The sequence below is a fragment of the Neoarius graeffei genome, chromosome 18 (genome assembly GCF_027579695.1).
Source record: "Neoarius graeffei isolate fNeoGra1 chromosome 18, fNeoGra1.pri, whole genome shotgun sequence".
Taxonomy (NCBI): domain Eukaryota; kingdom Metazoa; phylum Chordata; class Actinopteri; order Siluriformes; family Ariidae; genus Neoarius; species Neoarius graeffei.
Window position 1 is genome coordinate 23,117,838 of NC_083586.1, and position 26,000 is coordinate 23,143,837.

The following is a 26,000-nucleotide window of genomic DNA, read 5'->3' on the forward strand; positions in this document are numbered from 1 at the left end:
TTGCAATTTGGTCCTCCAGCTGTTCCTTTTTTGTACCTTTAACTTTTCCAGCCTCTTATTGCCCCTGTCCCAACTTTTTTGAGATGTGTTGCTGTCATGAAATTTCAAATGAGCCAATATTTGGCATGAAATTTCAAAATGTCTCACTTTCGACATGTGATATGTTGTCTATGTTCTATTATGAATACAATATCAGTTTTTGAGATTTGTAAATTATTGCATTCCGTTTTTATTTACAATTTGTACTTTGTCCCAACTTTTTTGGAATCGGGGTTGTAAGCAGGAGGAACAAAGTTGAATGTGACTCAGGGTACAACATTACAATGGTGTTTAAGACTTTAGTGAAAGCGAGGGTTTTAATCGTGTGTTGTCTCTGGAGTTGTGAGCCTTTTATCCTGAATGTTTTAATTTAAAAAAAAAAATTCTTTTACTTATTTGTCATTTGTAAATATTGTTAAATGATTCTGTACTCTTGGAATTACTTTGTAATTAAAAGAAGTCTAAAAGTCAAAGTCAAGTGTCTCTCTCTCTCTCTCTCTCTCTCTCTCACACTCAGGGTTTGTATGATAATTTCCTCAGTATGAAGCTGAAGGATCCGAGTCTGATGGGTGTGTGTTCAGGATTGGACTGGCTCTCTTTCTCTGATCTGGTGAACGAGTGTGTGCTACACAGTCAGAATTACTCTCTCTTTCGCTACCTGCCCTTCCTCCCCGTTGCGTTCCATCACCTTTTCGCTGCTAACTCCGTCCCGCGCATCAGTTACCCCAACAGCCACTACGAGGTAAAGTACTGTATAGAGCTGTAGTGTTGAGGGGCGGGGCTTAAACACCATATTTAAATCTGTTCGGATCCATATCTCGTACGTTATAAAATCACAGCACTTCCTGTTGTGATGGTTATTAGGGCGGGGTTAGGGGTTAATGGGGATGATTGTACCTGTGTGTGACTTGAGTCTTGTTACTGCATCAGTAATGTGATATTTTGAGCGATTTAATTCCTGAATGTTCCACAGAGCCTTACGAAAACCCAGCACACTAAGAACGCCCTGCTTGCCATGTTGGCAGAGATCCCTCCCTCCATACGGACCCGTGTCTGCCAGAATAACCTGTGTTTAGACGTTCTGAGTCTTTTACTGGAGCTCATCTGCCCCAAACTACGGCCGGTACGTACTTCTGGGGTGGGGTCACGTGGTGAATTAATATCAGTAGTGAGATAAATGACTGACATTTTTGTAGATATTCTGAAATATATATATTTTTTTTATTAAATGTATTTTTTAAAAAAAGTTATAAGCAGACTGGGAGCTGCTGTTCCAGGTTTTTAAAATGTTTTCTCTTTTTTTTTTTTTCAGTGCATATTTTTATTTTTTTGAAAATAAAATATAACTTAATGTTACACTTTTTTTATATAATAATTTAATGCAGCATTACAACTGTAGCAGTGTGGAAGCAAATCTAAATGTCATGATTTGTATCGTAGAAACGTCTTGGTGAACCGTGATGTTTTTTTGTCGTATTATAGATGTTTTCTCCTGCAACTGATGATTAATTTCCTGTAACACTCTGTCCTGAAGTCTTTTTTTATTCCTCATACACCACAGCACTTCACCAACCATTATGTCCCTTACAGTATGTTATAGCAGCTATCAATGAAAGGTGTGTGTGTGTGTGTTTGTTTTCAGGTTAACCCTCAGCTGTACAGTACAAGGGAGAAACAGCAGCTCTGTGAGCTCATTGATACGATGATTAACTACAACCTGACCTACAGACAGGAACGCACAGCAGAGGGGCAGTACACCTACATCCTGGAACCGTAAGTACACACACACCCCTTAAAGCTGCCAGGGTTGAAAGATTATTTCTGGGGTTACAAAATGAAAAAGAAATTATAACTGGAGAGAAAATAAAAAAAAAAGTGTGTGAGCTGCACTCATTCTCAAGAAATTACCATGTGTGTAGTAACGTAGAGGACGTGGTGCGGTTTCCTGGTCTGCCCCCTCGGAGACAGCTGACCTATCAGGTGAAGCAGCTGATCGCCAGGGAGGCGGAGCTGGAGAGGATGAGAAGGGTGGAGCGTGCACAGCAGAAACGCAACCCGCAGAAGGTGAGACGATGAAAAAGTATTCATAGCAATCTACAGAGTGGCAGACAGAAAAACAATCACACCGGGGGAAACTCTGAAATACAAAACACAAACAGTGTTGCTGTTTATTTCCAACGGGACAACATGCTCCACTGAAAAGCAAAACCTTCATCGCATTGTTTTGCTCTTGTGTGGAAAACCTCCCTGATTTATCTCTGAACAGTGGTTTCATTTCAGTGTAGCGCGACTGCAACCCAGTGATGAAAGTGAAATGCAGTGTAATGAGGAACTTCATTCAAAGCAACTGATTTTCACTGAAAAGATAAAACAGTGTAAGATGAATGAAGTTTTTCAGTGTAGTACACTACCGTTCAAAAGTTTGGGGTCACTTTGAAATGTCCTTATTTTTGAAAGAAAAGCACTGTTCTTTTCAATGAAGATCACTTTAAACTAATCAGAAATCCACTCTATACATTGCTAATGTGGTAAATGACTATTCTAGCTGCAAATGTCTGGTTTTTGGTGCAATATCTCCATAGGTGTATAGAGGCCCATTTCCAGCAACTCTCACTCCAGTGTTCTAATAGTACAATGTGTTTGCTCATTGCCTCAGAAGGCTAATGGATGATTAGAAAACCCTTGTACAATCATGTTAGCACAGCTGAAAACAGTTGAGCTCTTTAGAGAAGCTATAAAACTGACCTTCCTTTGAGCAGATTGAGTTTCTGGAGCATCACATTTGTGGGGTTGATTAAATGCTCAAAATGGCCAGAAAAATGTCTTGACTATATTTTCTATTCATTTTACAACTTATGGTGGGAAATTAAAAGTGTGACTTTTCATGGAAAACACAAAATTGTCTGGGTGACCCCAAACTTTTGAACGGTAGTGTAAATGGTCCTCAAGTAACAAATCAGAACGCAAAACTGTTGAAATTATATCTCATCTCATCATCTCTACCTGCTTTATCCTTCTACAGGGTCGCAGGCAAGCTGGAGCCTATCCCAGCTGACTATGGGCGAAAGGCGGGGTACACCCTGGACAAGTCGCCAGGTCATCACAGGGCTGACACATAGACACAGACAACCATTCACACTCACATTCACACCTACGGTCAATTTAGAGTCACCAGTTAACCTAACCTGCATGTCTTTGGACTGTGGGGGAAACCGGAGCACCCGGAGGAAACCCACGCGGACATGGGGAGAACATGCAAACTCCGCACAGAAAGGCCCTCGCCGGCCACGGGGCTCGAACCCGGACCTTCTTGCTGTGAGGCAACAGCACTAACCACTACACCACTGTGCCGCCCATATATATATATATATAATATAAAAATTTTTTTTTAATATGAAAGGCAATAGTTGGGGAATTTTTTTTTTTTATAAACTTATTTTTAAATTTTGTGACTAATGGGGGAATTTTTTTTTTTAAATTAAAGGTGCATTAGACAGGATGATTGAAATAAGTCAAAATTAAATCTTTAACAGTTAAATAGGTGGAGTTAGAATATAGGAGGAGGCCCCGGGGAAGACCCAGGACACGCTGGAGGGACTATGTCTCTCGGCTGGCCTGGGAACGCCTCGGTGTTCTTCCCGAGGAGCTGGCCGAGGTGTCTGGGGAAAGGGAAGTTTGGACTTCCATGCTCAGACTGCTGCCTCCGCGACCCGGCCCCGGATAAGCGGAAGAAGACGAGATGATATATATATTATATTAATATATACACACACTTGGAGTCTTGCCTATGAACACAAAGCTCCGCCTCCTGGATCTTCAGTGCCCTGTACAATTCAACTAGAGATGTTATGACATCACTTTAAGCGATGAGTTAGGCTGTTTTTGTATTAAAGGCAATTAATTAATTAAGATCTCGACCCTATGTGCTGACAGAGTGTATTAAGAAGGTGGAAAGAGTAGTACTTTGAGGATTTATTAAATGAGGAGAATCCAAGAGAGAAAAGGTCAGATTCATTGGAGACAGCAAATCAGGAAGCAGAGTTGGTTAGTAAGGATGAGGTGACGGCAGCCATGAAAAGAATGAAGACTGGGAAATGCAGTCGGACCAGATGGTATCCCGATTGAGGCTTGGAGATGTTTGGGTGAAACGGCTGTGGAGTTCCTAACGAGATTGTTTGTTGAATAAGATCCTAGAGAATGAGAAAATGCCAAATGAATGGAGAAAGTGTGTGCTACTCCCAATATACAAGAATAAGGGAGATGTACAGAGCTGCAGTAATTACAGAGGGATAAAATTGATGAGCCACACCAGGAGGTTATGGGAAAGGGTATTGGAGGCGAGATTGAGAAGAGAGGTAGCAATCTGTGAACAGCAGTACGGGTTTATGCCAAGGAAGAGCACGTCGGATGCAATTTTTGCTTTAAGAATGTTAATGGAGAAGTACAGGGAAGGCCAGAGAAAGCTTCATTGTGTGTTTGTAGACCTTGAAAAGGCATACGATAGAGTGCCCAAAGATGAGTTATGGTATTGTATGAGAGAGAGTGGAGTGAATGAGAAGTATATTAGAGTGGTGCAAGACATGTATGAGAACAGTGAAACAGCAGTGAGGTGTGCAGTTGGAACGACTGAATGGTTCAATGTGAAGGTGGGACTTCATCAAGGATCTGCTTTGAGTCCTTTCTTGTTTGCCATAGTGATGGATAGCTTGACGGACAAAGTGAGGCAAGAGTCACCATGGAACATGATGTTTGCGGATGATATTGTGATGTGTGTTGAAAGTAGAAAGGAGGTTGAGTTGGGTTTGGAGAGATGGAGGTATGCATTGGAATGAAGAGGAATGAAGGTGAGTAGTAGCAAAACAGAATACATGTGCATCAGTGAGAATGGGGATGAGAATGTAGTGAAGATGCAAGGAGTAGACGTAAAGAAAGTTGGTGAATTCAAGTACCTGGGGTCAACTGTGTAGGAAAATGAGGGCTGCGATAGTGAGGTGAGAAAGTGAGTGCAGGCAGGGTGGAGCAGTTGGAGAAGGATTTCGGGAGTCATTTGTGATTAGGAAAGTCCCAGCAAAAGTGAAAGGTAAGATGTATAAGACAGTAGTGAGACCAGCTGTGATGTATGGATTGGAGACCGTACCCTTAAAGAAGAGACAGGAGGCAAAGTTGGAGGTGGCGGAGTTGAGGATGTTAAGGTTTGCGATGGGAGTGACAAGGTTGGACAGGATAAGGAACGAGCACATCAGAGGGACAGCACATATGGAGAGCTTGGGAATTAAGCTAAGAGAGATGAGGCTGAGATGGTATGGGCACATCTTGAGAAGAGATGCAGAGCATGTGGGAAGGAGAACGTTGAGGATGGAGCTGCCAGGCACATGAAAATGAGGAAGGCCAAAGAGGAGATACATGGATATGGTGAGAGAGGACATGAAAGTGGCAGGTGTGGTAGAGAAGGATGCGGAAGACAGGGAACAATGGAGACGAAAGATCCGCTGTGGCGACCCCTAATTGGGAACAGCCAAAAGAAGATGATGATTTAGATCTAGACCCTAAAATAAGGGCCCCTGATGTTTGTTGTACAACATTTAGAGAAGATAATATTAGCTTATGAGTAGCTAGCATTATGCTTATGCTGCTTGTGGGTGGTAGAAATGGGCAACTGGACTTGCTTGAAGATTCTTGAAAACGTTTCACCTCTCGTCCGAAAGGCTTTCTTAGTTCTGTCTGACTAATAAGTAGTTTCAGATATTTATCCTCTCCTGGATCAGAATCAGAATTCTGATGACCAGCTCATCTAAGGTGTCATTGAGGCATCATGTTGGTGTGGGTCACTGGAGGCTGGGTGTGAACGGTGAGTCATTAGGGTGATCAAAGGATTGCCCGTTAGGGTGATCAATGGCAAGCTGACTCTCTCTGTCCTCCTGTGAGTCACCGAAAACAGCTGGGTCCTGGCGTACACCCAGCTGTCTGGGAAGAGTGTCCAAGACCGCATTGTAGATGGTTGATAAATGATGTCTTAGACCCCCACCTCTGTTCAGTGATGGCTGTTCCAGGTTGACAAAAATGGCTTCTTTAACTCCTCGCTCATACCAACGATCCTCTCTGGCTAAAATGCGTATGTTACAATCCTGAAATGAGTGTCCTTTGTTGTTAAGATGAATGTAGACAGCCGAGTCCTGGCCTGAGGAGCTGGCTCTCCTGTGTTGAGCCAAGCGCCTGTATAGCGGTTGTTTTGTTCCCCCAATATATGAGTCCGTGCAATCCTCACTGCACTGAATTGCATACACTACGTTGTCCTGTTTGTGTCTGGGTATTCTGTCCTTAGGGTGGACCAGTTTCTGCTTCAGGGTGTTACTGGGTCTGAAATGTACCGGAATGTTGTGTTTGTAGAAGATCCTCCTGAGTTTCTCAGATAGACCAGAAATGTAGGGAATGACAATGTTCTTGCGTTTGTTCCTGTTATCCTCCTTGTCCGTTCTGTTCCTTTTTCTGCTCTTGAGGAAAGCCCAGTTGGGATAACCGCAATTCTGAAGTGCTTTCTTGATATGATTCTGCTCCTTCTCTTTTCCCTCTAACGTTGTAGGAATGTTCTGAGCCCTGTGTTGCAAGGTCCTAATGACCCCCAATTTATGTTCCAGTGGGTGGTGAGAGTCGAAAAGTAGGTACTGGTCTGTGTGTGTGTGTGACAGCCCTTCTTCCCAGTGAAGTTTTGGAACGAGTCTCTGATCTCACTGAGAAGGCACAGCTTTCACAACACACCAAAGGTAAGGAACGACAGATGCACAAATTTCAAAAATTGCTGTCTAAAACCACCTCCTCCGGCAAGACAGAAGGGCTGACTTGGAGGAAGAAATCTGACCAGGCTACACAACCGGACATAGAAGAGAAATGGGTGAAGAACTTATCTGACAGGGTACTCATCCAACCAGAGAGAGATGTCTTATCCAAGGGTCTTAACTTTGCAGTTTCACCTGAGCGGATACCGGTAGTAGAACTCATCACAGCCACAGAGACGGCCATCAGGAACAACAACCTGACCAACACGGAGTCAGAACAACTTAGACTGAAGATATCAGCTGCTCTATCCAGTGCGAAAGCACCCCCCTCCAACCTCACCAGCCAAGAAAGGAGGGCTCTTACAGTGCATCAAAGAGACCGGAACATCACCATCCTTCCTGCTGACAAAGGGAGATGCACAGTGGTGCTAAACACAGCGGACTACCACTCCAGGATGACCAGTCTCCTCAGTGATACAACCACTTATGAAACATTGAGGAGGGACCCCACAAGTGGTTACAAAAGGAAAGTTGTTAGCTGTTTGCAACAACTAGAAAAGGACCAAGCCATCAACCGATCTCTTTTACTACAGATTGTACCCTGGGGAAGCCGTGCCTCTCATATACAGACTCCCCAAGATTCACAAAGAAGGAGCTCCTCTCAGACTTATTATCAGCAGTATAAACTCGGTCACATATAACATTGCCAAACACCTAGCCACCATCTTGGCTCCTCTGGTTGGGAATACACCATATCATGTCAAAAATTCCCAAGATTTTGCTACTAAAGTTGCAGACCTCAAACTAGATTCAGATGAAACCATGGTTTCCTATGATGTCACTTCTCTGTTCACCTGCATTCCCACCACAGAAGTAGTCGAATCTGTAAGAAAACGACTCCTTCAGGATAGCTCCTTACTGGATAGAACGAAACTCACCACGGATCAGATTTGCACCCTGCTTGACCTCTGCCTGACTACCACTTATTTCCAGTTTAATGAAAGTTTCTACAGACAGAAGCATGGATGTGCCATGGGATCACCGGTGTCCCCTATTGTGGCCAATTTATACATGGAGGAAGTGGAACATATAGCTTTGACCACTTTTGCAGGAGTTGCTCCCAGCCATTGGTTTAGATACATGGATGATACCTGGGTTAAAATCAAAATCCATGAGGTGGAAGCTTTCTCGAAACACATCAATGCAGTGGATAGCAACATCAACTTCACTCGGGAGGATGTCAGTGGGAATAATCTAGCCTTCTTGGATTGTGATGTACACATTAGACAAGACAGAAGCCTTAGTATCGAGGTCTACTGGAAACCCCACACACACAGACCAGTACCTACTTTTCGACTCTCACCACCCACTGGAACATAAATTGGGGGTCATTAGGACCTTGCAACACAGGGCTCAGAACATTCCTACAACATTAGAGGGAAAAGGGAAGGAGCAGAATCGTATCAAGAAAGCACTTCAGAATTGCGGTTATCCCAACTGGGCTTTCCTAAAGAGCATAAAAAGGAACATAACTGACAAGGATGATAACAGGAACAAACGCAAGAACATTGTCATTCCCTACATTTCTGGTCTATCTGAGAAACTCAGGAGGATCTTCTACAAACACAACATTCCGGTACATTTCAGACCCAGTAACACCCTGAAGCAGAAACTGGTCCACCCTAAGGACAGAATACCCAGACACAAACAGGACAACGTAGTGTATGCAATTCAGTGCAGTGAGGATTGCACGGACTCATATATTGGGGAAACAAAACAACCGCTATACAGGCGCTTGGCTCAACACAGGAGAGCCAGCTCCTCAGGCCAGGACTCGGCTGTCTACATTCATCTTAAGAACAAAGGACACTCATTTCAGGATTGTAACGTACGCATTTTAGCCAGAGAGGATCGTTGGTATGAGCGAGGAGTTAAAGAAGCCATTTTTGTCAACCTGGAACAGCCATCACTGAACAGAGGTGGGGGTCTAAGACATCATTTATTAACCATCTACAATGAGGTCTTGGACACTCTTCCCAGACGGCTGGGTGTACGCCAGGACCCAGCTGTTTTCGGTGACTCACAGGAGGACAGAGAGAGTCAGCTTGCCATTGATCACCCTAACGGGCAATCCTTTGATCACCCTAATGACTCACCGTTCACACCCAGCCTCCAGTGACCCACACCAACATGATGCCTCAATGACACCTTAGATGAGCTGGTCATCAGAATTCTGATTCTGATCCAGGAGAAGATAAATATCTGATACTCCCTATTAGTCAGACAGTACTGAGGAAGCCTTTTGGACGAGAGGTGAAACGTTTTCAAGAATCTTCAAGCATCTTCAAGCAAGTCCAGTTGCCCATTTCTACCACCCACGGTTTACTATGACCTGGATGATTGAGAATCTTCAGACATCTTATGCTGCTTGATCAGAAATCCAAATAAATAAATAAGCAAGCAAGCAAGCCTGTTGGGTTAGTTTATGGTAATATACAAGATGGCTGTGTTCAGCTCTAGAAACCTGGCTCTTAGATGAGCATCTCTCTCCCCAGCTGGTGCTGGTTTTTTTTTTTTTGGTAAGTGTGAGAATTATCTGGCTGCGCTGGGCACTTAGGGGGTTCAGTCATACAGTGTCTTGCAAAAGTATCCATCCCCCTTGGTGTTTGTCCTGTTTTGTCCCATTACAAGCTGGAATTAAAATAGATTTTTTTGGGGGGTTAGTACCATTTGATTTACACAACATGCTTACCACTTTAAAGGTGAAATTTGTTGTTTTATTGTGTGACAAACAATAATTAAGATGAAAAAACAGAAATCTGGAGTGTGCATAAGTATCCCCCTCCCAAGTCAATACTTTGTAGAGACAAGTTTTTCTGCAATTATAGCTGCAAGTCTCTTGGGGTATGTCTCTATTAGCTTAACACATCTAGCTACTAGGATTTTTGCCCATTCCTCAAGGCAAAACTGCTCCAACTCCTTCAAATTAGATGGGTTGCGGTGGTGTACAGCAATCTTCAAGTTATGCCACAGATTCTCAATTGGATTGAGGTCTGGGCTTTGATTAGGCCATTCCAAGACATTTAAATGTTTCCCTTTAAACCACTCCACTGTAGCTTTAGCAGGATGTTTAGGGTCATTGTCCTGCTGGAACGTGAACCTTCATCCCAGTTTCAAACCTCTGGCTGACTCACAGGTTTTCTTCCAGAATTGCCTTGTATTTAGTGCCATCCATCTTTTCTGTCCCTGCTGATGAAAAATATCCCCACAGCATGACGCTGCCACCATCATGCTTCACTGTAGGAATGGTGTTCTCAGGGTGCTGGGTTTGCGCCACACGTGGCATTTCCCATGATGGCCAAAAAGATCAAGTTTAGTCTTGTTTGACCAGAGAATCTTCTTCCATATGTTTGGGGAAAACATACAATACTCCAAACGTGTTTTCTTTAAGCAATGGCTTTTTTTTTTTTCTGGCCACTCTTCCATAAAGCCCCACTCTGTGGAGTGTATGGCTTAAAATGGTCCTATGGACAGATACTCCCATCTCTGCTGTGGATCTTTGTTGCATCTCTGATTAATGCCCTCCTTGCCCAGTCTGTGAGTTTTGGTGGGCGGCCTTCTCTTGTCGGGTTTGTAGTTTGGGATATTTATCACCTAACCCTGATCTATACTTCTCCATAACTTTGTCTCTGACCTGTTTGGAGGCTCCTTGGTTTTCATGTTGCTTGCTTAGTAGTGTTGCAGAGTCAGGGTCCTTCCAGAACAGGTTGATTTATACAGACATGTGACCTTATGAAGTGAATTGGTTGGACCAGTATGCACACTCCAGCTTTCTATTTGGTCATCTTAATTATTTGGTCCTAAACCCCCCACCACCAATCCATTTTAATTCCAGCTTGTAATACAGCAAAACACTCTTTGCTCTTTTCAAACAAACAGAGATGAGGTGGGGTGACAGGATCTTGGGGTGTGTTTATAAAAAGGGACCCATGTAAAAACACACATGCAGGTTTTCTCAGCTACATAATACACTTATTGTACCTTTTTTAATTTTTCTTCTAACCTGAGCACCTGCTTCGTTTTGGTTTCTTTAGATGGAGACGGCTGAGGAAGCAAAGGAGGTAAAGAAACCTCAGGCCAAGAAGCAGATGAGCAGGAACCACCATCAGAGGCTGGAGAACATCGTTAAACAGACAGTAGTGGAGAGTAAGGTGAGCGAGCCGCATCGTACTTGCGTTTTAATATTTTATCGTTGGATTTATTTCAGTTCTATCCCCCCCTTGTACTGAGAACCCAGTATGGGTGGAGTTCAGAAGACACAAACACCTGCACCTTCATTTGCATAGTGCCTTTATTTACTAATCAAATCAGTTTTTGCCTTTTGTGCAAATCAGTCGGACTTGAGATTGCTACTGCATTACTGTAACACGGTCTATTAGAGCTGCTTTAAAAAAATAAAACCGGGCAGCATTCAGAACATCCCACTGTTTTATTCCTCTTATGACATGATCATTTTCCAACAAGACTATACAAATCAGAAGTGTTTTTTTAACGTAACTAGCACAAAATTTAGTTTACATTTTACCAAAAAAAGTTTAATTTATATGCATCTCCACCAAGAATGGACACTATGTAGGATAGTGATGTACCTGTATAGAGATGATGTGATAGATAAAAGTGGTACCATCTTTGTTTTACAGCCTGAAATGGATTTCTTCGGCCGAGCCGTTGTCCCTAAAGAGAAACTGGCTGCTAACCCAGCAACAGGTTACATGTTCTTTAAAGAAAAGATGTTGTACACTCCCCCCCAATTCCTCCATTTAACACCCCATTCTCATCTTTTTCTAGATGAAGACGGAAAGTCAAGCAGCTCCCAGCTGGGTAAAGCTGTAGGAAACAGTGACGTCTGGTTCCGCTTTAACGAAGGAGTTTCTAACGCAGTGCGGAGAAACGTCTACATTAGAGAACTGCTGTGAGGGGAAACTCCAGAAAATATGCTTAATAAATAAATTAAACTTTAAAAAAAAAAAAATTCATTATCCATACTTGTGGTTATGGTGTCTTTCTAGATGTTTTCTTTACAGAAAGATAAATCAGATATAAAGCTTCACTTCACAACATGATTTAGTTACAATGCTATCGACAGAAAAAAGAAATTCCAGCTTTTTTTCTAGACAACCACACATTTTCCAGATTCCACCCACGGACTGTTTTTTAGCAGCTCGGGATTCAGAAACGGATCCTCAGGCATTTTCTCCTCGATCCATTTCGCCAGGCTAGAACAAAGGAAAAACAAAAGATGTCAAATCTGATGTCGAAAAGAGCAGCAGAAAAATCCTGAACGTGGACGTGAAGGTCACTCACTCAGGGATCGACACAGACGTTTTCTCTCTTGGTAACTCCAGCTGCTGTTTCAGACTTTCCACCATGTCCTTCAGCTGAGTCTCGTCTAACTCATCCATCTATCCACGTCAGGAGATGGAGAGAATTAAACCGTCAAGACACAGCATATCCATGGGGTATATATTCTCTACTTAAATTAATTAAATGCCTAACTGAGGTTTAATACTTGACAGTATTTAATATCAGTAATTCTTTAACTGTTGAACACCCTGGGTAGTTTTATAAAAATGAGAATTGTTAATTATGATGCTTTAAAAAAAAAAGTTGACTGTCATTGTTTGACATTAAATACTAGTAACATGTCTAATATATAAACATATCTGAATACCTGCCCATCACAAAATAGACATAGCATTACACAAGTTTTTTTTTTTTTTTTACCTTGGTAGTTGTGAGATCAGTGAGGATAAGAGCCCTTTATTGAAACTTTCCCGGCGTGTAGGAACGATTAACTCCGTGCTGTCCGACGCTGTAAGAGTCTCGTTACTCAAACTATTTGCCTTTCTACCCTTGTGTTTTTAAGGAGAAAGGGGTAGGGCTGATTTGCCTGTCCCTCCCTGATGTAAAAGAGATGTAAAAAGAGTTCGCGGTGGCTTCCAGTGAAATCTCAGAAACTATACTTTAAATAATGAAACCTCAGACTTCAATTTTTTTTTTTCACATCTCTGCAAGCAGCAATGAGGGGGCCAAGCAACACAGGTCCACCAAGTAAATGACATCAGAACTCCTCCTACTTGGAGGCTGTCCACACGGCAACGGATTCAGGTGAATCTGATAAAATTGTTTATTGTTTCGGCCTGGCGTCCACACGGCACCGGCGTTTTGGGTGCCCCAAAACGATATTTTTTGAGAACGGGTTCCAGAGTGGAAAAATCTGGCAACGGCACCGTTGCGAAGTCGTCTGGATGAGTAGAACGGATTTGTTTATGATGTCACAACCACATGACTAGAACAAGCAGCACTCTCGCTGTTTTGTATGAACCACTGCATTGCATTCACTTTTGTATACAGCTTTTCTTTTAAATAAACAAGTAACTGAACCATTTCTTGAATTTCTTTTTTTTATTGGATAAGACTGCTTTTCAAAATGTTCACACACAATATAAAAAGTTATCTAAATTATATAAAAATGCTTTTCAAAATGTTCACACAATAAGAAAATTATATAAAAACTATGCACACTAATAAAACTAATTTGTACACACAGAAGGCACGATTTCCTCGCGTAGTCGCAGCCATCTTCTTGTTGTGCGTTTGTTCCTGTGAGTACTTCACACCGGGTAGAAGAAGGGGTTTATGCGCATGCGTCCTACTTCTTCTATTGTTCTGGTGTCTCCGATGGGACCGTCTTACAGCGCACGTAGAGGTGTGGCATGTGTATTGCATCGTTTTCAGCAAGCGTTGCGTTGCCATATGTACCTGATATTTTACTGATCCGTTGCCCATGTGGACGCGATATTTTTTTTAATAAAATCTCGTTGCCGTTGTCCTGTGGATGTAGCCTTAAACAAAAAAACACCCACAGGGTGAACAGATACATGGGGATGGGACACACAGCCCTAGGCAACACAGCATGTCCAATTAGAAAACCCACATTAAATACAGAAACTCCAAATTTGAAGCCTCCATGTTGTTACGTAGAGCAGAGAACATAACATTAGTTGAATATCACCGATTTGAAGCACCTTTCTTGGGCTAAAAGATTTGATCATAAGAATTTCATTTGGCACGAATTTCACAACAAGGCTCGCTGATGTAGAAAATATCTTTTTAATGAATGTCACATTTAAAATATATAAAACAAATAAGATGGTCACATTTTCAAAAGAAAAAAGTCTTCAATTTATAAATTAAAAAAAAAAAAAAACCTAGTTGACTGGGATTTCTATCACTGAACTACCTTGGGAAAAGCAAATTTTTACAGAAGTTCAAAGGCAGCCAGCTTATACTCAGGCCAATACGCTAAATCCAAGTATTTCTTCAATACACTTTCGTGTGCCTTGATGTCCACTGGAACAAAATCTCATTCAATCCAAGTACATGGACACATCTGTGTTTAAGAAGGTCTGCTCTCCACCCCGGGGGATATTGAGGACTGTTCCAAATACACATCTGAAGCTATGCAAGTTTTTGTCCTGGAGACATAAGTGACCCCATTAGAAACCTTGAATCTTCTAGTTTTCAAATCTCATCTCATTATCTCTAGCCGCTTTATCCTGTTCTACAGGGTCGCAGGCAAGCTGGAGCCTATCCCAGCTGACTACGGGCGAAAGGCAGGGTACACCCTGGACAAGTCGCCAGGTCATCACAGGGCAGACACAGACAACCATTCACACCTACGCTCAATTTAGAGGTCACCAGTTAACCTAACCTGCATGTCTTTGGACTGTGGGGGAAACCAGAGCACCCGGAGGAAACCCACACGGACACGGGGAGAACATGCAAACTCCACACAGAAAGGCCCTCGCCGGCCACGGGGCTCAAACCCGGACCTTCTTGCTGTGAGGCGACAGCGCCAACCACTACACCACCGTGCTGCCCGTTTTCAAATATAATATATATATATATGTTTTTAAAATAATTTTTATTGATGGCTCTTTCTAAAGACAATAAAAAGAAATCTTAGGATTTTCAGCTCTCTAGGCACTAGCAGCCTCTTAATGAGAGACCCCTCAGCTATTCAGATGCTAAGCACTCAGGCAATCAATAGCATCATTGGGTCATTGTCTAGCAGGACCGGGTGAGAACACGCCCCATTTCACCAGTATAAACAAGTCCACATACCAACTGAGAAACTTTGAGGAGAGACTATGACCAATGCATGGAAGATGTCACCTGCCAAAGCTTCACAGCTGATCCAGGAACAATTTACTTTGGAGAGTGAGTCAGATGTATCCAGTTAGGACAGCAATGATGAAGAAATGCACTTTGAGCTTCGTCTTGATCCCGCCAAAGATATTTGTGATGAGTAAGTAGGCTAATATGTTTTACTAGCTGTTGTCATGCTGTTTCGGTTAGCTAGGGAGAATATATGACTACCTCTGCCTTCAATCAGACAAACTGTTTTGATGCTTAGCATCCAAATGAGGACTGGTGATTTGAGGAAAAGATCAGTGGGCTGTAGAAATGGGCAACTGGACTTGCTTGAAGATTCTTGAAAACGTTTCACCTCTCGTCCAAAAGGCTTCCTGAGGAAGCCTTTTGGACGAGAGGTGAAACGTTTTCAAGAATCTTCAAGCAAGTCCAGTTGCCCATTTCTACCACCCACAGTTTACTATGACCTGGATGATTGAGAATCTTCACAGACACGATCAGTGGGCTGATACAGCTGAAGATGCCATTTGCTTTTTCTGAAGCTCTTTTCTTTACTGATTGTGACTTCACAACTTATTGGCTATCATACAGCTGAAGAGGTCATATTTTATAAGCTCTTTTGGATTTGGACACACTTTTGTCCCAGAGCTGTCAACTTTGATTGGGTCACTGTCAGCCCCTGCAGAACTTGATCAGGCAACTGAATGCTTAGAGTCAACATTCCGCCATACTTTAGATAATGTAGCTCCTCTAAAAAGGAAAATGGTCAGAGACAAAAAATTAGCACCCTGGTATAATGATGACACTCGCACATTAAAACAGACCACTCGAAAATTGGAACGTAAATGGCGTCAAACAAAATTGGTAGTGTTCAAATTAGCTTGGAAGGAGAGCTTCCTGAAGTATAGAAAAGCTCTTAGTGCTGCGAGATCAACATATTTCTCCTCCCTAATAGAAGATAACAAAAATAATCCTAGATTCCTATTTAATACTGTAGCAAAATTAACCAGGAATAAGTCCACTATCAACACATGCACACCTGCAGTATGTAGTAGCAACGACTTCATGAATTTTTTTAATGACAAAATTGAGAATATCCAACAAAAAATTCAAACTACTAATTTAAGGTTAGACAATGAAAGTGACCTTGTAGTTAACAATATAACTATCAGATCATCAGTTAGAATGTTTTACTCCCCTAAAAGAAACTGAATTACTTTCATTAATCTCTACATGAAAAGCCTCAACTTGCGTACTAGATCCCTTACCGACACATCTATTCAAACAGATAATGCCTGGAGTAATTGAACCGCTTCTAAAAATAATAAATTCTTCTCTTACGATTGGCTATGTACCCAAATCCTTTAAACTAGCAGTTATCAAACCCCTGATTAAAAAACCTGACCTTGATCCCTGTCAGCTGTCCAATTATCGGCCAATATCAAACCTCCCCTTTATCTCCAAGATCCTTGAAAAAGCTGTGGCACAGCAGTTATGCTCATATTTACATAGGAATAACATCCATGAAATGTATCAGTCAGGATTTAGACCTCATCATAGCACAGAGACAGCACTGGTTAAAGTAGTAAACGACCTACTGTTGGCGTCTGATCAGGGCTGTGTCTCGCTACTTGTGTTGCTTGACCTTAGTGCAGCATTTGATACCATTGATCATTCCATTCTTCTGGATAGACTAGAAAATGTTGTGGGAGTTAAGGGAATGGCCCTCTCCTGGCTCAGGTCTTATCTAACTGATCGTTATCAGTATGTTGATATAAATGGTGATATTTCTAGACGTACCAAGGTAAAGTTTGGTGTTCCACAAGGTTCTGTCTTGGGTCCACTGCTTTTTTCTCTATATATGTTACCTCTGGGCGATATTATTCGTAAACATTGTATTAGTTTCCACTGTTATGCTGATGACACACAGTTGTATGTCTCTGCAAAACCTGATGAGAGACACCAGCTTAATAAAATTGAGGAATGTGTTAAGGACATTAGGCACTGGATGCTTATAAATTTCCTTCTGCTTAACTCTGACAAGACTGAAGTACTTGTGCTAGGACCACATACAGCTAGAAGTAAGTTTTCTGATTACACAGTAACTCTGGATGGCCTTTCTGTTTCTTCACGTGCAGCAGTAAAAGACCTCGGAGTGATTATTGACCCCAGTCTTTCATTCGAAACTCACATTGATAACATCACCCGGATAGCTTTCTTTCATCTCAGAAATATTGCAAAGATAAGAAATTTAATGTCATTGCATGATGCAGAAAAACTAGTCCATGCTTTCGTTACCTCCAGGTTGGATTATTGTAATGCCTTACTGTCTGGATGTTCCAATAAGTGCATAAACAAGCTCCAGTTAGTTCAAAATGCCGCAGCAAGAGTCCTTACTAGAACTAGAAAATATGACCACATCACGCCTGTCTTATCCACACTGCATTGGCTCCCAATCAAATTTCGTATTGATTATAAAATACTACTATTGACCTTTAAAGCACTAAATGGTCTCGCACCACAGTACCTGAGTGAACTTCTGCTCCTCTATGACCCGCCACGCCTACTTAGATCAAAAGGTGCAGGCTATCTGCTGGTACCTTGTATAGTGAAGGCTACATCAGGGGGCAGAGCCTTTTCTTACAAAGCCCCACTGTTATGGAACAGCCTTCCAAGTAATGTTCGGGAATCAGACACAGTCTCAGCATTTAAGTCTAGGCTGAAAACATATCTGTTTAGTCAAGCCTTTTGTTAATGGTGTTTATGAGGTAAAGGAGTAGATCTGGAGGGTCCTCAGGCATAGAGTGTTTTGGTAAACTGGGATGTATGGATGCTGTCAGTCCCCAATCGCTTGCTCACTCGAGTTTGTTGACGGTGTAGTGGCTGGCTGCTTTATGTCCCGGGGCTCCCTCATGCCTGTGTTACCTTCTGGCTCTCTCCTTTTAGTTATGCTGTCATAGTTAGTTGCCGGAGTCCCTGCTTGTACTCGGTGCAATATGTATACTGTTCCTACTTATTCAGGTGACATTGGGCATACCTAACCACCTGTGTTTTCTTTCTCTCCCCCCCACCCCAAATCTGTCCCTCTGAGTTACATGGAGTCAACAGGAAATCTTTTGGTGGAGACGGTGGGGACCTCGACTGGCTATCGTAGCCTGCAGGGAATCGGCCGTCAGACATTCTGTCGCATGTCCCAGACCCGGTGAAACGTAACGGAATTGTCTTGGCCAGGCCTAAGGGTCCCATCTGCATCTCATCATTGCTGAGGAGTGTGCTCCCATCACCCAATCAAGCATCCAGCCAGAGCAGGTCATGATATATTTTTACCATATTAACATGTCATTGTGTGTTATGCTTGATGTAAAGACTCTCGTCTGCGAGCCTACCACACAGATTTAATACTTGTCATTTTTAGGGCATACCTAACAACGTGTTTTCTTTCTCTCTCTCTCTCTCTCTCTTCCCCCCATCTGTCCCGCTGAGTTACATGTTGATCCTGGGATTGAGATGCTGGCCTCTTCTGCCCCTCAGACCTGCTTGATCCATCCTGGTGCCCTGTGTCTGGTCGGAGTTTTATCGCCCCACTCCTGTGAAGGACGGCCCCATGAGGACAGTTGAGGGTTATACCTGTTAAAACTGTTAATATTATAGTCAGGCTGTCTGTTGTTGCCCAAATGAGGATGGGTTCCCTTTTGAGTCTGGTTCCTCTCGAGGTTTCTTCCTCATGTCGTCTGAGGGAGTTTTTCCTTGCCACCGTCGCCACAGGCTTGCTCAATGGGGATAGATTAGGGATAAAATTAGCTCATGTTTTAAGTCGTTCAAATTCTGTAAAGCTGCTTTGCGACAATGTTTATTGTTAAAAGCGCTGTACAAATAAACTTGATTTGATTTGATTTTGGGACTGGTTTGCCTGTGACTTTACAAAGAGATGGAAATGGAAGCAGAGAGCCACAGTGACATTACAGGCACCATTACCTATTGAACAATTTATTGAGTATGTACAGTTGAAGAGGATTTTTATAAGCTCTTTTGGATTTGGACACACTTGGAACGGGGTTGCCTGTGACAGATTGTGCATGGGAACAGAGAGCCACAGTTACCCCTTTTCCACCAAATCAGTTCCAGGGCTGGTTCACAACTCGTTCAACTTGTGCCTCTTTTCCACCAAAGCAGTTCCAGGGCTGGTTCGGGGCCAGCGCTTAGTTTGGAACCAGGTTTTCTGTTTCCACTGACAAAGAACTGGCTCTGGGGCCAGAAAAACCGGTTCCAGGCTAGCACCAACTCTTTGCTGGGCCAGAGGAAAAGAACCGCTTACATCAGTGGGGGCGGAGTTGTTAAGACCAACAACAATAGCAAGACCGCGAAAGGTCGCCATTTTTAAGTGATGAGAAGCAGCAGCTGTACAAACGCGAAGTCATCCATTGTTGTTGCTGCTGCTGCTTCTTCTCCGCGTTGTTGTTTCGATGTTCGCGCCAAGGTTTATGCAAACGCAGCGACGTAACTGACGTATACAGGGATGTAATGACGTGGCTCCCCTTAGCACCCCGCGCTATGGAAAAGCAAACTGGTTCTCAGCTGGCTCGCAAGTTGAACGAGTTGTGAACCAGCCCTTGAACTGATTTGGTGGAAAAGGGGTATTGCAAACCAGCTGAGAACCAGTTTGCTTTTCTATAGCTCAGGGTGCTAAAGGGAGCCACGTCATTACGTCACTGTATACGTCAGTTACGTCGCTGTGTTTGCATAAATCTTGGCGTGAACATTGAAGCAACAACACCATGGAGAAGAAGCAGCAGCAGCAACAATGGAGGACTTCGCGTTTGTACAGCTGCTGCTTTTCGTCGCTTAAAAATGGCGACCTTTCGCGGTCTTATTGTTGTTGGTCTTAACAACTTGGCCCCCCCAGTGACGTAAGCGGTTCTTTCCTCTAGCCCAGCAAAGAGCTGGTGCTACCCTGGAACCGTTTTTTCTGGCCCAGAGCCAGTTCTTTGTCAGTGGAAACAGAAAACCCGGTTCCAAACTAAGTACTGGCCCTGAACCAGCCCTGGAACTGATTTGGTGGAAAAGGGGTACTGTAAGTGACACTTTCTTTGCAGTAGCTTGCAAAGCTTTGGGGGAAGGTAACAACAGTGCCCTGGCAGAGCCACTGACCGATTGACAGCCAACACCACATGGACAGTGACAGGGGGGTGGGGGCAGTTACAGGTGTGATACACCCATCTAAGGCTACATCCACACGACAACGAGATTATAAATTATTATTATTTTTTATATATATATATATATATATATATATATAAAAAAAAATCTCCTCCACATGGGCAACGGGTCAGTAAAATATCAGGTACATATGGCAACACAACGCTTGCTGAAAACGATGCAATACACATGCCACACCTCTAGGTGCGCTGTAAGACGGTCCCATCGGAGACACCAGAATAATAGAAGTAAGGACGCATGCGCGTAAACTTGTGCGCGAGACTTCATATTAGCCACAGTCAGAAAAATCTGTTCGTAAAATTACGTTATAATGACCAAATACAATGAAAAGTATTTTTCCAGTCTCACCTGTGAAAGGTAATCCCATGTGATCTCGTTTGGACGGCAACCTGTTGGTACAGTTAAATGCAGCACATGAATGAGGCATCTTTATTCTCTGCTTTGCCCCATCCAATATGGCGGCGAGGATGACGTATGATTCTACGCGGAAGGCGTCGTCGTTAATGGTCCAGAATAAATTGAATGCTACACGTTGATGGATTAATTTGTTCTTCCACGCCCTTTTTGAGGAATGTATTGTAGGACTTAAACCAACATCTGAAGAGGTGAGATCGCTCCTTTTTTTTCCCCTATTTTTGCTGGCGGGATTGACTCTGCCCTAACTCTCTCTCTCTCTCTCTCTCTCTCTCTGCACCATTACACAATAAATATTCACAGTGAAAATATTTTGTAAGCACGTTTCATGAACCAAGTTATAGGATTTGTTGACAACTCGCATCGAGTTCGTTACACTTCTACCCGGCGTGAAGCACTCAGTCATGTGGTTGTGACGTCATCGTAAACAAATCCGTTCTACTCATCCAGACGACTTCGCAATGGCGCCGTTGCCAGATCTTTCCACTCTGGAACCCGTTCTCAAAATATTTCGTTTTGGGGCACCCAAAACGCCGGTGCTGTGTGGACGCCAGGCCGAAATGATAAACAATTGTATCAGATTCACCTGAATCTGTTGCTGTGTGGACAGGGCCTGTATCAGTATTCATTTGAAATAGCCACTGGTTTGTCTGAAGATTCTCAGGCTACATCCACACGACAACGGCAACGAGATTTTTTTTTTTTTTTAAATATCGCGTCCACATGGGCAACAGATCAGTAAAATATCAGGTACATATGGCAACGCAACGCTTGCTGAAAACGATGCAATACACATGCCACACCTCTACATGCGCTGTAAGACGGTCCCATCGGAGACACCAGAACAATAGAAGTAGACGCATGCGCATAAACCCCTTCTTCTGTAGCATTAGCCACAAAGTTTTGATTATTAATCAGTAGCGTAAAACGAAAGACGCGGAAAGAGGAATGAATGGGGGTAGATGGAAGCCAGTACGCCAACATTCTGATATCCTCCAGAATTCTTTAATGGTCCAGAATAAATTGAATGCTACACGTTGATGGATTACTTTGTTCTTCTATGCCCTTTTTGAGGAATGTATTATCGGACTTAAACCAACATCTGAAGAGGTGAGATCGCTCCTTTTTTTTTTCCTATTTTTGCTGGCAGGATTGTTTTTGGAAAGCGCCTGGGCAGTGCGCGGTTTGGTACTGCTTCCGCAGTGTTTGGACTAAAGACTCTGCCCTAAGGGATATTCTCTCACTCACTCTCTCTCTCATTTTGCACCATTACACAATAAATATTCACAGTGAAAATATTTTGTAAGCGCGTTTCATGAACCAAGTTATAGGATTTGTTGACAACTCGCATCGAGTTCGTTACACTTCTATCCAGCGTGAAGCACTGACAGTCATGTGGTTGTGACGTCATCGTAAACAAATCCGTTCTACTCATCCAGACGACTTCACAACGGCGCCATTGCCAGATTTTTCCACTCTGGAACCCGTTCTCAAAAGATTTTGTTTTGGGGCACCCAAAACGCCGGTGCCGTGTGGACGCCAGGCCGAAACGATAAACAATTTTATCAGATTCACCTGAATCCGTTGCCGTGTGGACAGGGCCTCAGTCATCCAGGTCATGGTAAACTGTGGGTGGTAAAAGAGAGCAACTGGACTTGCTTGAAGATTCTTGAAGACATTTTCTCTCTCATCCAAAAGGCTTCTTCAGTTCTGTCTGACTGGTAGGGAGCATCAGGTATTTATCCTCTCATGAATGAAAAGCTCATCTAAGGTGTCATTGAGTCATCCTGTTGATGTGAGTCACTTATGGATGACTCAATGACACCTTAGATGAGCTTTTCATCCATGAGAGGATCATACCTGTCAACTTTGAGGTTTGAAAAAAAAAGGGATATTTCTCAGATTTTTAACTCAAAATAAGGGAAAATTTCGGAAAGTCATACCCTTCACCAAAAGTGGGTGTGTAGTTGAATGGGGGGCAATTTTCTATCTAGTATTTGTGATTTCCTGTACTCTGGTGCATGTTGGCGATAGCCAAGACCCAAACTCAATATGCTTATGGTTTATAAAGTGCATTTGTGAATAAACTATACATTTATTTTTATTTGCTTTCAGTGGTACCAGTTATTTCCCAAATTAAGGGCTAAAATACGTATGTTAAAATAAGAAAGGTCATTATATAACCAGTCAATAAATTAAATTCCATTGCAATTTATGGTTTTACCATAGTCATGGCCTCGGAACGATAGATAGATAGATAGATAGATAGATAGATAGATAGATAGATAGATAGATAGATAGATAGATAGATAGATGTAATAAAGAGTAATAAGATATTAAACCAAGAGTGATTTAAAATGGGTAAGTTTCATATAGAAAATAAAATAGACAATGAGTGGATAAAACAGTTAATACACCAATTAGTTTACACTAGGCTATTTATGAGGTCTTAGCCAGGACATACTTAATGTAAACATGTGTAGCTTACCTTTGATTATTTGGGAGGCTTTCGTTTTCCCCATGGAAAATTTCTTTGCGATGGAAGAGTCTGGGAACATTCTAGCCACGCACTTGTTGAAATCAAAGAAAGAGAGGCTAATGTTTTTCTTAGCTATTAGCATCGCCATCTTCACCTCAGACCTAATCAGTGTTGCCAGATACTGCTGACGTTTTCCAGCCCAAAATATGTTCAAAACCCGCCAAAATGCACTTGAAACCGCCCAATCTGGCACCACTGGACCTAATCACTTGTTCAGCCTCGCCTCTGGACGTAGTTCTGTAATTACTGATGCCTGAGAGGGCAGGGACGTGAATTCATGGCCCGACTTCCTGCTGTAAACTCCTGTCAGAGGCGCGTCATGAATTCTGGACCTACCGACTTTTTTATATTGTGAAAATACGGGACGTTTATATAATGTGAAAATACGGGATATTTTCGGGAAAATAAAAAAACGGGAAGACAGCGGGAAATAAGTCAAAATAAGGGATTTCCTGGGAAAAACAGGAGGGTTGACAGGTATGGAGAGGATAAATACCTGATGCGCCCTACCAGTCAGATAGAACTGAAGAAGCCTTTTGGATGAGAGGTGAAACGTCTCAAGAATTTTCAAGCAAGTCCAGTTGCTCTCTTTTACCACCCACAGTTTAGCCACTGGCTTCAGTTTATCTGACTTTTTTCCAATTTGTATTGAAACTACATAACATTACTGAATGCTCTTCTTACTTTTACGTAGCCAATACTTATGTTTACAAGGTTCAAACTTAAAGTCTTGGCTAGATATATTTATAGTGTGTTTTTTACAAGATTTGAAGACCTTTGAAAATAGGTTTTTGTCTAGTTGGTGTTTACACTGAATTTTAATAAAAACTAATTTCATTACATTTACTTTACTCTCATTGTTATTGTTGGTTTTCTAGAATATCGCCATATGTGCCACTTTTGCATTAGATGTTTTTAGCTAGATGAAAAACTTAAAAAATGTCAAAGTGTAGCAGACTGCCTCAAACTGTCTGAAAGGCCCTGGACCTCCGAGTGTTAAACCCGTTTCAGTATAGCGCCCCAAAGTGGCCAAATTTCACCAAATATGGTGTGCCACACAGTCCTCATGGCAAACATGTGTACCGAGTTTTATGCCAGTCTATAAAAGCATGGCAGAGGTCTGGCCACATCCTTTACGGGTGAAGATAGGGACACTGCATCCATATTGTTCAACCAGCAACTATTCTTTAACAACTCTGAAAGACAGTAGTCCAAAGAGGTGATACACAAAACCTCCGTGCCATAACTAGGAGAAAACAGTTAAATATAATCAAAGATGAATGAAACAAAATAGCTGATGCAGAGCTTCGAGTTCTCAGTTAAGAGCCTTCGGAAGTCCAGAGTAATGGATTTACAGTACATCACCCCTAAGTTGCCAAATTTCATGAAGCTTGGTGCATACCCAGTGTTTCAAATCTCAACCAGATGTACAAAGTTGTTGGAGTGGATGCCAAACTGTTGAGCTGTTACTCACTTCCTGTTTTGGCATCTTCTGCCAACAAACATCATTTGATGACTGGCTACATCAGTCAGCTCATCACAATTCTTTTGACACGTTTTGGTCAGAACCCTCTCTTGGTGATTCATGACAACTTTGCTGGTTATATGGACAATGGTCTGGGATGATTTTGCAAGAGTAGGTTGAACGAGCAAAAAAACAAAACCCCTCCCACATTGTTGCACCATTTTTTTTTTTTTTTAAAGCACTGTATTTTCAGCTGATTAATCCATTTTGTACTTGCAGGCCACCATACTCTAAACATGCTCCACTTTGCCACTCAGTCTCATTAAAAATCAAACTCAGACTGTTCACATTTTATTATAAATATAAAATACATGCACTGCTTTTATTCTCTGTGCACTACGTTTTCTAAAGCGTTTTATGTGCCTTGTCCTCGGTCTTTAAGATCCAACAGCAATAAATGACATTTTTCATCACAAAGTTAAGACTTCTATGGCTTTAACATGAGCTGGAGGTTTCTGGAACGATAATTCGGCATCAAAAAATATTTTCTCTCTTCGCAAGAGATTTCAAAAGATCAACAAGACAAAGAAAAGCAAAAAGTCTGACTTTTCACCTTTCAGCCCTCAAATCAAGTAATGTTTAATTTGAATTCAATCATACTTTTAATAAATCCATGTTTTAAATAAAAATACAGAAATTGCTCATTATTTCCTTTCTGCTCTTACCACTGTAAAGTCCTTTTCTGTTCTGAGGAAGTTAGTAAATGAGGTTTTGCCTCGTCTTCTGCATCCCCCCTCCCCCAACATTCCTCTTCAGTGCAGTTTTCTGAGCGTTTGCATCTCATGTAGGAATCTGACTTCCATCTGTATGGAGGGAGGGGGGAGAGAGAGGGAAGAAAAAAAAAAAAGAAGCATTTCCCACTTGTGACCAAATTAAAAATCACATAAATTAGAAATGCGTTTCAGGAATAACGCTCACAGATTTCTGTTAATCTCCATCCTTATACACTTTTTTTTTTAGAAATAGTTGCTGTATTTTTGCGAGATCTAAAAGGATTAAAGTGCTGCTGCATTGTTCTCTTTATGCAGAGATGAAGCCTCAGACACCTGTACAGAACAGCACTGTGGGTAATGTAGGCAACATTTCCAAATTTAAGATTCACCATGTCCTCCTTGGATGGAGTTTTCATTTATTTTTCATCTCATTTTCCCAAAAAGGAGAAACTCACTGTGCGAGAGTCCGTACTAGAACGTTCCAGGAGCTGCGCTGGCCAGTACAGAAGTTTTGCAGATCCCTGCATGACCAGCAGGTTCAGCATCATGAGGAAGACTGGGGA

General features: G+C 42.2%; 2 protein-coding genes across 4 annotated transcripts in view; one reads left to right on the forward strand and one right to left on the reverse strand.

Moving 5' to 3' along the window:
- chtf18 (CTF18, chromosome transmission fidelity factor 18 homolog (S. cerevisiae)) overlaps positions 1 to 13,237 on the forward strand; it is a 40,098-nt gene extending 26,861 nt beyond the window's left edge. Inside the window, exons 16-23 of one of the 2 annotated variants that reach the window (XR_009650536.1) lie at positions 557 to 781; positions 1,013 to 1,162; positions 1,682 to 1,812; positions 1,959 to 2,103; positions 10,907 to 11,023; positions 11,513 to 11,579; positions 11,661 to 12,331; positions 12,739 to 13,237. Coding sequence is in view for 1 of the 2 variants with exons in the window: in XM_060898566.1 (XP_060754549.1) it covers positions 557 to 781; positions 1,013 to 1,162; positions 1,682 to 1,812; positions 1,959 to 2,103; positions 10,907 to 11,023; positions 11,513 to 11,579; positions 11,661 to 11,788 (963 nt within the window). In the remaining variant the exon portion in view is untranslated. Of the gene's footprint in view, positions 1 to 556; positions 782 to 1,012; positions 1,163 to 1,681; positions 1,813 to 1,958; positions 2,104 to 10,906; positions 11,024 to 11,512; positions 11,580 to 11,660 lie in introns of both variants that reach the window. The other variant, XM_060898566.1, reaches the window with a different exon arrangement.
- On the reverse strand, positions 11,283 to 25,966 carry gng13a (guanine nucleotide binding protein (G protein), gamma 13a). Of its 2 annotated transcripts, XM_060898569.1 has the most exons (4): positions 25,893 to 25,966; positions 25,390 to 25,527; positions 12,177 to 12,274; positions 11,283 to 12,088 (listed from the first exon to the last, which is right to left on the reverse strand). In XM_060898569.1, the coding sequence occupies exons 2-4, from the start codon at positions 25,468 to 25,470 to the stop codon at positions 11,983 to 11,985; spliced, it is 285 nt and encodes a 94-aa protein (XP_060754552.1). In that variant the 5' UTR covers positions 25,471 to 25,527; positions 25,893 to 25,966; the 3' UTR covers positions 11,283 to 11,982. The 2 variants fall into 2 exon arrangements, with proteins under 2 accessions (XP_060754552.1, XP_060754553.1); XM_060898570.1 differs by lacking the exons at positions 25,390 to 25,527; positions 25,893 to 25,966 and adding an exon at positions 12,597 to 12,726.
- Between the last annotated feature and the right edge of the window lie 34 nt (positions 25,967 to 26,000).